Source organism: Helicoverpa zea, chromosome 22, assembly GCF_022581195.2.
Source record: "Helicoverpa zea isolate HzStark_Cry1AcR chromosome 22, ilHelZeax1.1, whole genome shotgun sequence".
NCBI lineage: Eukaryota > Metazoa > Arthropoda > Insecta > Lepidoptera > Noctuidae > Helicoverpa > Helicoverpa zea.
This window is the reverse complement of record NC_061473.1, coordinates 3,524,174-3,541,161: the sequence shown is the minus strand read 5'-3', so window position 1 is coordinate 3,541,161 and position 16,988 is coordinate 3,524,174. Positions and strand designations below refer to the sequence as shown.

Sequence of the window (16,988 nt, the reverse complement as noted above, 5' to 3'; positions counted from 1 at the left end):
AGGGCATAATTATCTTAGGTATACCAATGTCTAATAAACTTGATTACAAAAGAGATATTATAGAAGATTTTTACGGAATAATAAAGAAAAATTGTTTATTCGGGCTGATAGATTTAGAGCCTAGATCGTTCTTCTAGCATTTTAGTCGACATACAAAAGTATCAATTATCGATATCATTACATACTTAAATATGAACCACTTAAGATAAAAATGAGAAGAAATTGCCTAAAAAAGTTGTCGGAAACCACTTAGCTAACTGTTGAACTGACAACTTTATTGTAAAGAGAAGTTTTTTGCTCTCACTTTTTCAGAGACCTAATTTCAGTATTTCACTTTAGGAACATACTACTTTGTTGGACCACATACCTATTTATGTGAAAATCATACAAATTGGCAAAGGAATGTTATGTGTATGCTCCAGAAAGTTTCAGTTTAAGTGACAAAAACTTACATAGACTATCATTTTGCACTGAAATCGAAAAAAGATAAGAAATAAATATTTTTTGTTAAGCCATTTTGTTGTTTATCAAAATAATTACAAGACTAACAAAATATACCAAATCAATTAATTAGTAGCAGTCTCAAACCAGTGGCCATGTAGTGATTTGCACCAATTTCCAAAAGACGAGACAGAAATCAAGATTTGGTCACACACATATGATATACATACCTACAGGTATGACATGACACATTCTACCTCAGTTATGATAAGCCAAATACTAAAGTAAAAAAGCCGCATTCATGTTATCATTCCATCCAGACGAATTACAATTTGCATAAAAATAACAAACCAAGTCTCACTAAAAAGCATATCTGTTTCTTCCCCGGATAAGCTCGGGGCCAGGATTGCGGGTTCCCGGGTCACGGGATTGTGGGATCCCGGTTATCAAGTTATCAATTGCTCTGCGCCGCCATATGTCGGGTTTGGGTTTCGGGCGGGCCCATCCTTAGTGTTTTATCGATGTATATGTGTTCGTATCTTAAATTAAGCGATCTTATTTATTTGGTGTGAGTGTTGGTTTGGAATTTTAATTTGCGCAGTGCAGAGTGTTAGATTGGCGGCCTGTTATTTATACATCTAATACTAACTGTCCCCCGCGTGAGGAGGGAGATTAAAAGTACTCGACGGCCTTTCTCATCGGTTCAGTAGTTTTGACGTGAAAGCTGGACAGACAGACCGACTTACGTTCGCAATTGTTGCTACGTAAATAATGGCTATGTATGAAGTAAGACATAGATGGTGACTGCATTAGTACTACTTACAGTCGTTGGTACCTACTCGATGATATAGACTGGAAGAACCAAGACAAGACATAGGTACTTAAATGCATGTCTTGATTATGGTACTGCCTGTAGAAGTGAAAATGTCGCATACCATTTAAATGAAGTTTAGAATTATATAAAATTACTGATTACCTATATTTATTCGTAACTAAAATCTTTTTACTAATGCTATGAAGAGGAAATTAAAACAAACATAAAATCACCAACACAGTTCTTGTGTGTTCTGTACCACATAATTATCCAAAGACAACACAGACGTTAATAACACATGCAGCATCCGTTAAAACAAGTAAAAATAAAGCCTCAAAAATCAGTCTCGTTTTAAATTATGACAGAAAACTGAGCTGGTCGCTCATTTACGAGCGGGGCCGCGCCAACCCTGTCGTAATCCACTTTTAATTTTGATTAATGCCATCTCTGACCGCGGTGTCCCGGGATCCCGGGAACTGTGTGCGCAGCCCTAATACTAAATTACACTGGCCGTGCGTGTGACAAGCCCGTGTGTTCTGTATTTTTGCACGAATGAGTTTTGGATTTTTAGTATGGTTTTTGGAAGTTCGGGAGTCTGATATAAAAAATTCCTAGTTTAATTTGTTAAGATCTGCACTGAATTACCTCTATTACGAAGGAAGATAGTGTGAGATAATCTGGAGTTAAAACCGATTAATTGAGCAAGCGTGGTGTGTGAAGATAATGCCTTGACTGCACTTATACTTTGATGGCTGTTTTCAGTTTTGAATAAGTTACTAACGGTTTTTATTTTATTTGCAGGTAAGCTTCAATTTCACACTTCCCGTGCAACGTCCACTTACGTGACGTAAGTAAACTCGAAAATATAACACAAGTTTTTACTTTAAATGATGCCGAGACTAGGCTAGCATCGTATCAAAATCTAGTGCAGACACCAGGCGACTATAACTCAGTAGTAGGCGAAGTAACTTAGTGACAGGCGAGGCGGACGCGGCGCGGCTTCCGGGCGCGCTTCCTTCCGGAAATAGGGCCCGTTCCGCCACCGCCCGGCGTTCGTCTAATGGCGCGTGCCTCTATAATGTCATGCCTCCCTGGTACCTACCGCTCGTTAGCCTCTGCTCCTCGAGCGAGATTTTTTTTTCTTCGCAGTTTTTTGTACACGGGCACTTATTATTTTCAGTCTTGTGAGCTTTTTGCTGTTTTTTTCGACCTGAAAGCCGAAGAAACTGTTTTTTTTGCTAAAAGAGCTATATATTCTCTTCGTAACTTCTAAATGTTCGATTAACTAGGCTTCGGAACTTAGAACCAAAATTCTAAAGCAGTATTAGCGACAAGTTTCATGCGGTTAGCATTAAAACAAACAGATTAGTTACTAATCCTCTCGGTTTATTTACATAATCAGTGCTTACAAAGTGTTCCAAGCTTGTAGGTTAAGGAGACCATTTTTCGACTGCCATTTGGTATCTAGGACCCCAGTAGAACTAAAGTTAGGCAGGAAATCAAGACTTCCTGGGTAACTGTGTCTTTTTTGGGCTGTCCAGCATTGGGCAATTTCCAAAAAAAAATATCGATAAACTTAAAACTTTTGAAGCAAAATAGTATCGATAGAATTGGCCAACCCTTGCGAACACTCGTAAACAGGCGGCATCGCACACACATCAAAGGCTGATGGTATTACACTGTAAAACTCAGATAGGCTCGCGTAACTGGCCGTAAGTGAAGAAAATTCAATTAGATATTAAATAACAGGACTAGGGCTCATTACGGAAATATTATCTATGTGGTTAATTAATAGAAATTAACTTGACTTAAATAAATAATAAATAAATTTTATTTTCTCTCCACAAAAGTAACAAATTATAACAAGTACGAGTCTTATGAATATGCCAGAAAAACAATGAATTGATATTGTTAACTTTGTGAGAGACTGGTGCTTGACGTAGGTTTGTGCAACAGCACCGCCTGTATTACAGGTCACCAGGGCCCTCCCGCAGTCAAAATAAAATTACAGTAGCCTTGAGAATGCCGATGATACTACAACAAGGAGAAATTATAAATATGTACCTACATTTATGTATAAATGCAGATCATGCTGTGTTTGGTATGATTGTCGACTATTTGCTGCGCTGCGCTGTCTCTACCATCATCTCCCATCATCATCAACTATGTTGGGGTCGGCTTCTAGTCAGTGTTTTACAAGGAGCGACTGACTATCTGACCTCATCACCCCATAACGCAAGTAAGTAGATGTTGTGCCACACAAGCTTTACACCAAAACACCTTTTAGAGTTGTAATAAATTAGTTACAAGCTCAATCTATCGACACAAAACCATTACCGAATCAATCACAGTCAAAACACGAGTTACAACTTTAAAAATGTTCTTACGCAATTCCGTGTCACTCGGTACAGTACGGTACATTATCACTACATAGTATAAAACAAAATAGCTTTTTCCGTCCTCGTGTCCCTTTGTACGCTTAAATCTTCAAAACTACGAAACTGATTTTCCTGCTATTTTTTTAATAGATAGAGTTCTATGTAACCATGGAGTTTCTTGCCCGTTCTTCTCCATAGGAAGCTACTTTTGGAATGGGCAACTAGAATCAACCTTATTTATAATTTTTGACGTTCATAAGTGCTTGTAAAGGCCTAAATGAAGTAAATGATTTGATTTGATTGATTTGATTTGAGAGTGATTAAAGAGGAAGGTTTGTATGTATAATAATGTAAATTAAATAGTGGGGAAATACTGCTATGACGAAGCCGGGGCGGGTCGCTAGTACGGTATATTATCGACATAGGTACGGCACTAGCATGACACGGTAGGTGTAGCTCCGCGCCCCGGGCCGCGCCTCGCTCTGTCGACTGCCGGCTGACGGGCTTTACGCGGCTCAAACGATCTTGATACTTGAATATTTTAGTTTTACTTGTTTATGGATTTTTTTTTGTGCGGTTTTGTTTAAGTTTTGATATGGGAATATTGCCTTGGAGAGAAGTTATTGGACATGTATTGAACAATTTTAATTTAGAATTTTTATGTGCCTTCGGCTGGGTACAAATCTAAATAAATATTGCAATTAAGAAACATGTATTTACGCCTTCCTATGGACCAAAGATAGAAGTTTTCTCACTATCGGTAGATAAGAAATAGGTATGCTTCATATTTATTTACTTAATCAACTCACGAATTTACAGTCTCCAATAAAAAGCACCATGAACTCTCACCAAATTATGCACATTATGCCTTATTCATCAACATTTCGTTCCGTATCTGCACTCAACAAAAAGTACGAAGAAATATTTCACCGTGCCGCTAACGACCAGCCCATTCCGCGCGGCGGTGGCTCGTCAAAGGGCCAGGGGGCTCGCCTCGCAGCCGGTTACCCTCCCACGCGCCTGTCACCCTCATTATGTTACCGCGTGAGGATACATTTTGCAAAATAGCGCTTTGCCCCGTGGTAATGCGTCGCAGACTTGTCAATTTACAACAGTGTTCATTTGTAGCGTTACGTTTTACGTAACATTGGAAAATTATAGAGCGCCTATCGTCAATAGAAGTTGCTTTTTCGTGTTGGTCAACTGGCTGCGGGTGGAACGGTTAATGGTAGTGATTTCTTAGCTTCTTGCCTTTATTCCCGTGGGGCATTAACTGCTGCAGACCTGAAATTACTCCGCAGCATTTTCTCCAGTATACGTCGTTATTTGTTAACCTTATTTCTCTATTTGCTAAGTGTAACTCCAGGTAAAGCTGGTGCTTGTTATATAGTTATTACAACTTTAGTTCTCTCTGAATCCGAGGTAATTAGTCCTATTACACGATGCGAAGCAACGAGCGTTTAACCTATTGTGTACGTTAATAACAATTTGGCTTTTATTTCCACGATTAAGCGTATGAATAGGAATAACGTGAGAGATAACTTATTTTGTCTATCTGGAATCTTTTCAGTATTGTAGAACACCTTTCTAAGTCTAGAAGTATTTGTCGTTCTTTGGACGTGTCGTAAAACCAATATACACATGGACGGTGAATCGTCTCCGGTCTCGGATACAGTTACTGAAATGTCGGCTAGTGTTTGCTCTCTTGTCGCTGATAAATAAGTCTTTCAATATTGACGTTACCTTGTTAGCTAAGACTATGATTCTATTGGAACTATATTATATGTAATTAATTCATTGATAAAATGTAGCATCTCAGTATTACATTTTAGCTTTAGCTTTTTCACGGCGTTGGCTAAAACCAAATGTAATATCTTCGGAGCAACTCAAAGCTATGTTTTCTGCACATTTTGTGGAACTAACAGCCACATAAAAGCGTGTAAGTTCTCGCTTAAACGAACGAGAAAAACTTCCATATGCTTAATACGAGCCTACAAACAAAAGCAAGAACAATAATCGTAAAAGCCGTCGCCAGAACGCGTTAGTATATCACTGTGATAAATATACACGAGACTGCTAACGCCACGGCAGTGAGAGCGAGAAAATTACTGACCGCACGGCTTCAAAGCGATGCGATGAGTATAAAGCGATATTTATCTGTCTCTTGGCCTCGCCGGCACCGGCACCTATCAACTCGAGTGGCGCACACACTGATTTACTATCACCAACACCTTTATCCACTCGACTTAAAGATCATTTTCCATCAGCAGGATCGCTTGTACAAGTATGTGGAACTATAGCACCGTAGATAGATGTGCTCGCGTGCAGTGACGCAACGCGGGACTGCTTGACATCTATATATAATGATGTTTTGTGTATTATGCGTGCTGAATGTGTGTGGTATACTCACTTACATTTAGCAGTCACTTGGCCTTTATACTGGGACAGAGGTTAGATCTCAGATAGGAATTGTTAGTGTCATCTTTCATTTGTTACTTGGTGGTGCTAATCTGTCTTTGCACATTCAATGAGCAGAAACAATAGAATGTATGACTCTAGAATCGTTATACAGTGCATTATGTTTACTATTAAAATATTATCAAGCAAATCTTGCTGCGAACAAAACTGAAATGAATTTAAAACGATCTAAAACAAGAACAGACAACACTGCAATATGACAACAATCCTCCACTTCTGATCTCATAACGCGGAACCCGGAGCAATATTTAAGCGTAGTGCGGCACACATTTCCCGGACATATTTCACGGGCTCAGTTGGTACCGCCGAGATTTTCCGGTCCCGTCTCGCCCGGCATCTTATCTGAGAGGCTATGTCGTTCCCATCCCGTGACGTGCGCTGTCAGATGCGACGACGTACGAATATTGCCACTTTGGTTTTATTATAGCGAAGCAATTGTTTTAGTAATAGTTTTACTTAATTAAAATACGGATACGGCTTGAAATGTGTTTTAGGCTGATTGGTGCACGTTGCTTTGTAGAATCATTAAACATGAGCATAAAAATGATATCCCGTTCTAAAATTTTATGCTAAAAATAACGTAAATACCGCATTAAACGCCACCACCTCAAATATTATTACAAGGAGCAAAATATCTCGGTGTTGTGCGAACAAATATGATACGAACCCCATGGAAGGAATGTGATTCCGCTCCGAAACCTTCGCAATTCAGAAGTGACGAGAAGGAATGCTAATTGAGCAGAATTATTTATTAATACGGAGTAAGCCCAACATTATTAATATTTTATTTAAATTAAATTAAACAGAGTATCAAGATTCTTGAGATATATTTGTTCAAATTAATATTGCTTGTTGGGCTTGCTGTCTTCTTTGATTTGATGTTTGCTAATGCGAATTGTTTTTAGTAAATCCATCAAATACCTAGTAGCGAATATGAACTTATGTTTAAAGAATTTTTACTTAATCAATATTATAGTTATTATATAAGGAAACGGTGACACAAACTGTTCAAAGTAATGTTTTATCTCTTCAACTGCACTTGCATTCAAATTGCTTTGACTCCAGTCTCGTTATCTGCATGAGGTGCTATTTCACTATTAATCGACATTTCTGCTACGTGACCCGTGCCCCTAACTGCTCAATTAATACAATTACAAGGAAAATCATCACAATTTACTATATTTCACGTCGTCTCAAAATTCCTTATCGCTTAACAGAAGCGTGGCCGAAGGAATAAATTCGTAACTTTGTCGAAAGTTACATTCGAGTCACTGAACATGAAATAAATAATTTTCCAGGAAAATAAAAAAAATATTTTTAACATACAAAAGTACAATTTAATCTTTTTGTAATCGAATAAGTTAAGTGAACTGAAAGAAAAGAAAAAACCAACAGTTTTTTTCGTATGAAAAAAATAACCATTGTTTATTTAAAGGTACACCTTGTAAGTTAGTTAGGTACGGTAACAAGAGAAAGTCCAATTAAGGCCGTATCTATTTCGCATCGAAAAATTGTACCCAATTTTGCAAATTGCGTCGACAATTATGCGCAGGGTCACTACGAGGTTATCGGCTGGTGGGCAAACATGTGCAGACGTTAGGGCGACGGGCGGGCGACGGCAAACGGCGCGAGCAAATGGCCCGCTCGGCACCTCGCGACAAGTTCCAAAGCGATGGTGCACTGAACGGTCACAGACGACTACACGAGTGCTGTTCGTACTAAGCGTATTCGATATTCGAATGTTTCGAATTTTTAAATAGACTTGATACTTGACTGTGATGTAGACTGCATTATTGATTGATGGACAGAGAAAATATTATGAAAAGATTGAAATAAAGGTCATGTTTATGTTGGGCTTGAATATTTTTTTTATATTCGCAACTTAAGGCTTATGACATGATTATGTAATTTAATTATATATATATAATTCGAGTGTTTAAACTTGTAGAAATATAAGGCATTATGCGTGAATAATTCACTTACAAACTATGCGTAATCGATAAAGATGACAGAAAAAGTTTAACTTTACATAACTTTAAACAAAAAGTAATCTTGGCAAACAGAATTCGCATATCAAAACGAAAAGTCGCATATATGCAGACATAATTCGATAAGCACTATAAATCTTAACCGCGAAAGAAAATCCACAATTCAATATCACCAAAGGTCCTAAGTGCTCCGATTGAAATATGACAATTGGCGGGCGGTCGCCGCTGTAAGTACGAACAGTCGGCCGTCCGGCGGCCACAAATCTTCCGTTTCACTCGTTGCCCAGCCTCCGAGCGGTGAGAAGAGGAAACAGCACGCTCCAAAGCACGCGACTGCGTGATGCCGGCTACTCCCGAAATAGACCCCCCGCGCGGGGTGCCGGCCCATCGACGTGCTTTTAGTATGCTGCGCGCATGCGAACCGCCCGCACCCTTCTGCGCTCCTGGTACTAACAACGCTAAACTCGCGAATTAAATAAATAACAAATCACTAAATAAAAAATATTAAACTGTGTTCAAAATAGCATGCTTTAAAACAAAATGGTCGCTATCCTGGCCAACCCCAAGTGGAGCGAGGATCTCACCATCCAGATGATTATCGAATACGAGAAGCGCGAATACCTTTGGAACCCTGTCTCGGAACACTACAAGAATAAGAAAATAAGGGAGCAAGGATACATAGAGATAATAAATGCACTGAATTTGGTCGATGTCACAGTTAAAGAATTGAAAAATAAAATAAAAAACATACGATCGTCGTACAGCGTCGAGTTGAAGAAGATTCGCGCGGCGAGGAAGGCTGGCGCGCATGCGTACAGGCCGAGCGTCACGTGGTTCGAACATGCAGACAGGTTTCTGCGGGCGATCGTCACACCGAGCTCTGTGAGTCTATTTTTTTTGTTGTTTACGACGTCATGTTTACACATGCGCTCTGACGCTAAGCGGTTGTATGTTTGTTGATAGGTGGACAACAGTTTGGTGGAGATCCCGGCGAGCGACGACAGCGACGTGGTGCAGGACCTCAGCGAGCGGAAATCTCCGGAAAAGAAAAGTCCGCGAAAGCGTCGCAGTTCGACGCGCTCGTCGACACCGTACGTGTTGAACACGCCGTCCCCTCGGCCCGGCACTCCGTTCGGCTTAAGTCAGGGGACGTTTGGCATCCTCCCGCCGGTTACGTCCGCGCCTTTTCTCAATCCCCCCGTCGGGATCGCCACGCCGCTGACTACCTCGCTCGCAACTATCTACCCGGTGCCTACAAAACAAAAGAAAAGTAATTCAGACAGCGGCGATCACACGGACTTGCCGCAAGATCTGAGTCAACATTCCGAGAATGGTAATGAGAACGAGTTTGAGATGTTTGGGAAGTTAATTGCGAGCCAGTTGCGGAAACTGCCTCTGAGCTTGGCACTGGACACGCAGTTAAAAATACAGACGTTAGTAAATGCGGCAAGGATACAAGCTGTTTATCAGCAGTACAGTTATGCGGGCCCGTCACAGGAGGCCTTGTCGGTACAGGCTTTGTCAAACGGGATTCTGGCGGGCATGGCGACTCAAAGCTCTTTCACATCGCGAGCTCTGAGCTTGGAAAATGACTCTCCTGATGAAATGAACAGGGACTTAAAGACTATTGAATATTCTTTAGGTTCCGAAGCCGAAGATTAAGATTCCAGGGGCCGTTTGAAACCTGTTTTTGCTCAGACAACCTATAAGTACCTCATAATTCTCTGTTGAGATAAATTTGAGAATTTTGCTCATTATATACCTTTGTAAAGCGTACGACGCACAATGGAGTCACCTTGATCCTGATCTGGTGATTCAGGTTAAATAATAATTGTCATATTTATATGTATGTGTTTTAGATGGGATATTGATGTGGTCGATTTACTTGTAGTAAAAAAATACGAAAATTTTATAAATGGGGAAAAATCTAAAGTAGTATTTTTCAAAAACTAGTCATTGGTATTTCGGTGTAATGTAGATCTCGATGTTTCGGCTGTGTTATTTTATTTTTATAACAAAAAAAAAATGTTACCATAGTTTAGTATTCACTTTTTTGAGTTAATAGCAAGCAACTCTCGAATTGATAAAGTTGCCAACAATACGAATTTATTTTAATTGTGATAGGTTTACAAAAAAAAGTAGATATCTGTGTTATAAATGTGATTAATATAGATAACTTGGGGTTCCTCGTCCACTGCAAGAATTACCCGGGCAATTTCAGAGACATAGAGAAAGGTTAACCATCTCTTGGTACGCAGTTATTGTCCAAATTACCTGGGTTATTCAGGTACTGGTGATGAATACATCCCTAGAATAATTGCAGTAAGCATTTCATGATAATATGAAATTGAATACCTCAAATAGTGTCAGTACATGTTAGTACGAATCATAATTTGGAATATTATATATTATCTGTTGTTCTATGTGCCACAATTAGATTGTATACAGATTGTGATTTATTGAGAAATAAATATTTTATAAATGTCATAATACGCTTAAGTTTCATTTCCATATTCTTCTTAGGTAATGGTGTACACATTTGTGCAAAAAAATATATTAGCAAGAGTATAAAGTATCAAAAAATAATAGTTTAAAAAAACTAAAAAACACGCTTTTTATAGAAAACCGAACTAAAAAATAGAAAATAAATTTTAATGAATTTAAATTAAGAAAATAGTGTTAAAAATTTCAATGAATATAAATTAATAATAGTGTGAATACAAAAAAAAAATATTTAAAAAAAGCGTGGGGTGCATGGTGTCAATAGTTATAAATATTTTATTGACAGATATGAGTAGAGTGATTTTCATTTCGATAATACCTTAAAAAGCACCCCACGCTTTTTTTAAATATTTTTTTTTGTATTCACTCTATTATTAATTTACCTATATTCATTGAAATTTTTAACACTATTTTCTTAATTTAAATTCATTAAAATTTATTTTCTATTTTTTAGTTCGGTTTTCTATAAAAAGCGTGTTTTTTAGTTTTTTTAAACTATTATTTATTTTCTAGTTTTTAGTTTGTTTTAAAACTATTATTTGTTTTGTAGAATTAAAATTCTCTTTAGTATAAAATTTGTCAATATTAGAGAAAACGGCTAAAGATAATTATTGGAAATAAAAATTAACATCGAGTCCTGCCTTATCGACTGTAGAGAAAAATTATAGAAAATTTTAATTAATTTTCTTACCTTATAGATAAAAATTATATAAATTAGCAAAAATCATATTTTGCAAATTGAAAAGCCTACAAGTCGGTGTCTAATGGATGTTACTAAGTTAATTTTGCCACCGACATCTAGGCCGATGTACCTAAAATTAGTATTTTTTTTGCTTTTTAGTGTTTTGGGAAGCCGGTTTAATTTTTTTGTAAAAAAGTTTTTTATTTAAAGCTTTTCAGTGATACGAATAGTTGTCACTATCCATACAAGTGGGAAGTTCTCATCAATACAAAGAATATAAGTCCAAACGAGGTATTTTACATATTCAGTTGTCGAGTTCCCTCGACTTTCTCTGGTCTCCATCATCAGGTCAGCTCCCAACCTTCACTGTTGCATAGGTCTTGTCAATACAAATAATTTGAGCCCAAACACGAGGTAGTTTCCATATTCAGTTGTCGAGTTCCCTCGACTTTCTCTGGTCTCCATCATCAGGTCAGCTCCAAACCTTCACTGTTGCAAAGGTCTTGTCAATACAAATAATTTAAGCCCAAACACGAGGTAGTTTACATATTCAGTTGTCGAGTTCCCTCGACCCTCTCTGGTCTCCATCATCAGGTCAGCTCCAAATCTTCACAGTTGAATAGTGCTTTTAGGCGTACACCTGAGTGTCAAGTTTTTATCCTATGTATGCCTACAACTTTCGAAGGTTGCCCTCGATTTCTCAGGGTTTCCATCATCAGATCCTGATCTGATGACTATGGGACCAACTGGCAGCTATTCCGAGTCGAACAAAAAAAGAATCACGTAAATCGGTCTATAAACCTCGGAGTAATCGATGTGTATGTGTAACCTCCTCCTTTTTGGGAAGTCGGTTAAAAATGGAATAATTTTATCAAATTAGTGTATTGTCATCGGTCCTCAATAAATCTACAAAGTTTGAACGAAATCTGGCCGTTTAAAGTGGGTCAAAATCGCGCCCAAAGAAGTCGGTTACAAACCTACAAACATACAAACATACAGGTGAAGCTAATAAAAAGCGTGTAAAAACATTGATCCTTCTAACTTTAACAAAAGAGAGCAACAAAATTCAAAAATTGACAACTAGCATCAAACATTCAATTCCAAATTCGAATGAAGAGTATTTAAATAAATAAAGATTGAGCCGCCCATGCTGCCAGTATTAATTCCCGCGTAATCCCGTCGACAGTAGTTATTGATTGCCAGTTGGTTTGGCATGCCAAGCACTGCCACTAGCCTGCCAGTGCCACCCGTCAACGCGGTAATGAGCGTTTGTTGATAAAAAAAGTATCAAGAATTCTCACCTGACTATATATTTTTTGTAGGCTTGGTTATTCTTTAGGACGGTTTATGTAATTAAAGGGAATGCTCTTATGCAGACTAGGATGCATTTATTTTAGGTTCAATATCTTAAAATAAGTTAAAGCTTTAGTAAGTTTCCTATCATCAAAGGTCATTATGATCACGATTCGGATTTACAACTACTGTTTTAGGAAGAAATATGAGTACGAGTGCTTATACATTACTTAAACATCCATATAAACATCATAAATATGTATACGCAGACTGCAAAAGCTCAATCATTATTCCCTGAATTAATTCTCTGCTATTCTAAACCAAATTCGCGTCTCGTTCGCTCGACTTTGCGTTTGACAGCGCGCGTCATTTGACAGCCAAAAACGGCGCGAAAGTTTCAAAATGGCGCCGAGTGATCGCGGGAAAATAGTGAATGACGCAAACTCGTTGAATTTACAAAACGAAGGCTTTTGAAATACAATACGAATGGCCGCTTGCTTTGAGAGTTGAGCTGGTTTACAAAATACATAGCTTCTAATTTATTCAAAGTAAGTATTGAATCTTATTTAGAAGGATAAGTTTATGTTAAAAATCTTTATGAAGTGACTTGTTGGTCATTTGAACCTCTTTAGAAGTCAGAAGTCAGTAAGTCTGTCGACCAGTCTCACCAAAGGCTATCGGATTGCCCGGGTAACTAGGTTGTGGAGGTCAAATAGGCAGTCGGTCCATGTAACCATTGGGTCTTAGCTGCATCAGGATAAACTGGAAGCCGACCCCGACATAGTAAGGAAAAAGCTACGCAGTTGATAAAGTGACTTTTTAACTCAATGTCAAATAGTTCATGCATTGGTCAAAACCGTGAAATATTGATTCGGCAACATACCTAAGTATTTCTTTCGAACTGTAAATTATGTATGAATGACCAAAGTGGCTTCCTATTTATTATGCACGATGAAAATGAAGTGGACGGATATGTAGAAGTTTCCTCAAATTATCACTTATCTGTGTTGAAGTCATAGAATGTGGAAGACTAGCAGCTGTTTCCCGCTGTTTCACCCGTGTCTCAAGGGAACTACTTTCTGGACCCGGACATAAAAAAGTACAGCCTATGTTATTCGGGGATTAGCAGTATCAGAGACTTTCGGCTTTCGGGTACAAACAACCTTTTACAAAAAACCTTTTTATTGTATAGAAGTAGAGATAAGTTGTAAAAAAATAATCCTAAAATCGAGTATCAAAATGATCGCACTCAATAATTCCACTCCATAGGGATTCGAGTGTAAGGGGTAGCACACACAGATTGCATTCGCGTCTCGGCCCATTAGCGTTTATTATTATTCGGCGCGATCGACGCCGCGTGAGCGCGTTATTATGATAATGCGCCCAACAGGGTGGTGTGTCGTGCCGAATAGTAGCTTTACGTAGCTTTTGTAAAGCTGTGTTTGTGTCGGCCGTGTAGACGTAGCTTTATTGTGCAGCTTTTAAAAGTGGAACGTTTTGAGGCGTTCTAAATTAGATGATGAAAAAGTAGGTGCGTGATGTTTTATGTTAGTTTTTTCAAAGTCAAAGTCAACATTTTATTTTCTCTGGATGTAAACGCTAAAAAAGAAATCATTAACTTATATAGGATAAAATTTGACAGTCTTTTTATAGTATATTGTGTAGTAGAAGTATACCTAACTTATTTTCGATTGGACAAAAAAAAAGGAAAAAATCTTTCAGCGTTAGATAGCCTTATTTACCTAGGATTTATGTAGGAATATGCTTTTTATCCAATTGCGGGTAGTATTTCCTACGTTACGTGTGTGAAACCGCTGGCTGAAGCCAGTCTACTTATAGAGGTACCTACATGATTGCATATACATAAGTAGGTAACTACTGCATCACTATTGCCATGTACGTCGCGGCAATGCAACCAAAGTCGAATATTGAAATTCCTCAAGTGCCTCCCAATGAGGCAATGTCACCGCCCTCCTGCCTTCAAAAGCAGTTTGAATCACTCACTTAGAGGATATATTTTAAGTGGCATTACATATTATGGGAATTGAAGTTATAGGAAATAACCAATTGTTTGATATTAAGATAGAGGTAGTTACTTGTTTCTTTTTAATGCTAGTTTGCAACTACACCTTGTGTTTCATGAAAGAACGACTACTTAAACTTATTTTGATAAAACTACTACATACTTATAGTTTTCAAGCCGTTCCCCTCTGTTTCACCCGCGTCCTCAGGATAATTACTATTTCCCGTATCCGGAAAAAATATTATCATAACTAAAAAAGGACGATCTACACTCCTCACAACTAAAGTAGGTTTCTTGGGAAAATAAAGAATTTTCAAAAGGACAGGTTAGCTTCTCTTTATCCGTATGCTGGAAGTAGTTCTGTCTGGATGCGGTAAACCCGGGGGAACACCTTATCTTATATTATACGTACCTATATATATTTGCAATATTACGCAGACATCTTTCTTTTTCCAAAGTGCTTTCATTAAGTCGCGTTTTATTTGACCAACGCTTGTAATTTCTTAGATGAGATGGCGACAGGCAAGGCGTCAAAGATACGGTATACGCGGTGTTTATTAAATTCTTATTGCGACTTCGACACACCCTGTGTTGTACTTGGTTCTGTGTACCAGAGAGTGGTCTGATATTCGGTAAAGTTTTAAAGTCGAGAGGAGTATTAAGCTAATGAAAATTAGAAGAAGGTAAATTGATTATATTATTTGATCGATTAACGCTCAATCCTTCTCCGTGGGAGAGGACGCTTGTGCCCAGCAGTGGGACGATAAAAAGGCTGTAACCGTATTTGTTTATCTTGAAAGTAAGTTTTTATTTGTGAATTTGAGTGGCGTTTTGTAATGAAATTTCCTCGTAATGAAAACAAACAATTTAAAAAAAAAATTGAGCTTTTTGGACCATTATCGTGAACATAAGTTTGATCAACTTTCAACCAAATATAGTTCTATAATAATGTAGAACAAAAAAGTTTTTGAGGATAGGTACATTGAGGATATTTTAAAAGTAGAGTAAGAGGTATCTACTTCTTTTAGTAGTCCCAATATATCTCACAAACATAGTGCATCCCACATCACAGCTGCACGTAACTAGCCTATCCCCACCACAGGATCGTAACCGCCAACATTACAAGCCCAAACACGCGACCTCAGCCTCGTCCTCGGCTAAAACAAATCCGATTATTTCGCCGAAGTTTTCGGCAAGGCGTGATTCCTTCGTGTTCCTTCCCTAGTGAGGGAGCGAGAAGTGCGAGCGAGAGGGAGAAAGCGATAGTATTGTGGGACCCGTGTCCGTCGGCCCGTGCGGTGGCCGGTAGCTTACGACCGCGGTGTCGAAAATTAAGTGCCAATGGTCTTGATATTTGTATATTGTTTTTTGTGTAGAAACTTGAACTAGAAGCTGTGTTTGGTTTCAGGCGATTTATGAACTGTGTTAAGAATATGAAACAAATTATTTACTTACATGCATTTTAAGGCTTACTTAATTATTTTGTCAGTTCAGTCGTAAAAATTGATAAAGTTCTGTAGGGTTCTCTATAATTCCTAAATCGTTTATTGAGTTATTTTGAAAACATATAACATTGTCTAACATTGCTTGGTTACAACTCAGTCAGACGAAGCACTGTTTTTCAGTGCTAAGCTTTTGTATACATATTAGGTACTTGTATAAATATAAGTAGTTTAAGTTTGTATATATTTATATGTATAGTGTGTACATTGTATAAAATAAAGAATACACTTTGTATTATACTTATAGCATTCCATATCTCCCGTCGGCGTCGGTACAAAAGCTCCGACTAACATTACCTAAGAAAACATCACTAAAGGAAATATTTAACAACTGTCACAAATGGCTAACACACTTAATAAATCAGACCCTCGTATTCACGACTCACACCGTACGTACTTACACTAGTTTACATCGGGCTCTTTATAATAATTGTCGATGCGCGGTCGGCGTCCGCGATAAGGGATTACGGCTCCCCCTTGCCAACACCCCCCTACCCGCCCTAACTTCGCCACCCCCCCTCGTTTGCCCTGCTGGCTTTTTTCCCGCGCGCTTGCACTTTGCCACAGAAAGTGGAGCGGAGTGAATATTGAATTATGAATTAAGATATGAGCTAGTTCGCTTTAAGCAGGCGTTTTACGCTTTTCTTAGAAGGTCTGCGGAAGAGACGTTTCGCTTACAAAGTTTGCTGTTATGACAGTTTGCTTTACACGTTACGCGATGGTAAAGTGTTTTGTACTTAACGTTAAAAAGTGTGATGAAACGCGTAAATTTATGTTAAAGAAAGTCTTTGTTGACTCATTAGGCGTTTTGGTGATACGCCGATATATGTTGGTATATGATATGTTGTATTTCGAGGGAATATCTTGTCTTCTACAGTTATATAGGT

At 38.2% G+C, this 16,988-nt stretch overlaps 2 protein-coding genes across 4 annotated transcripts in view; both read left to right on the top strand.

The window, feature by feature from the left end:
• Positions 1–16,988, top strand: part of LOC124641293 (nucleolar protein 4) — a 151,095-nt gene that overhangs the window by 18,750 nt on the left and 115,357 nt on the right. The gene's annotated exons all lie outside the window — the stretch shown is intronic.
• On the top strand, positions 8,123–10,591 carry LOC124641294. The gene is made up of 2 exons (XM_047179342.1): positions 8,123–8,981; positions 9,063–10,591. Exons 1-2 carry the CDS (start codon positions 8,640–8,642, stop codon positions 9,759–9,761), a joined length of 1,041 nt encoding a protein of 346 aa, XP_047035298.1. The 5' UTR covers positions 8,123–8,639; the 3' UTR covers positions 9,762–10,591.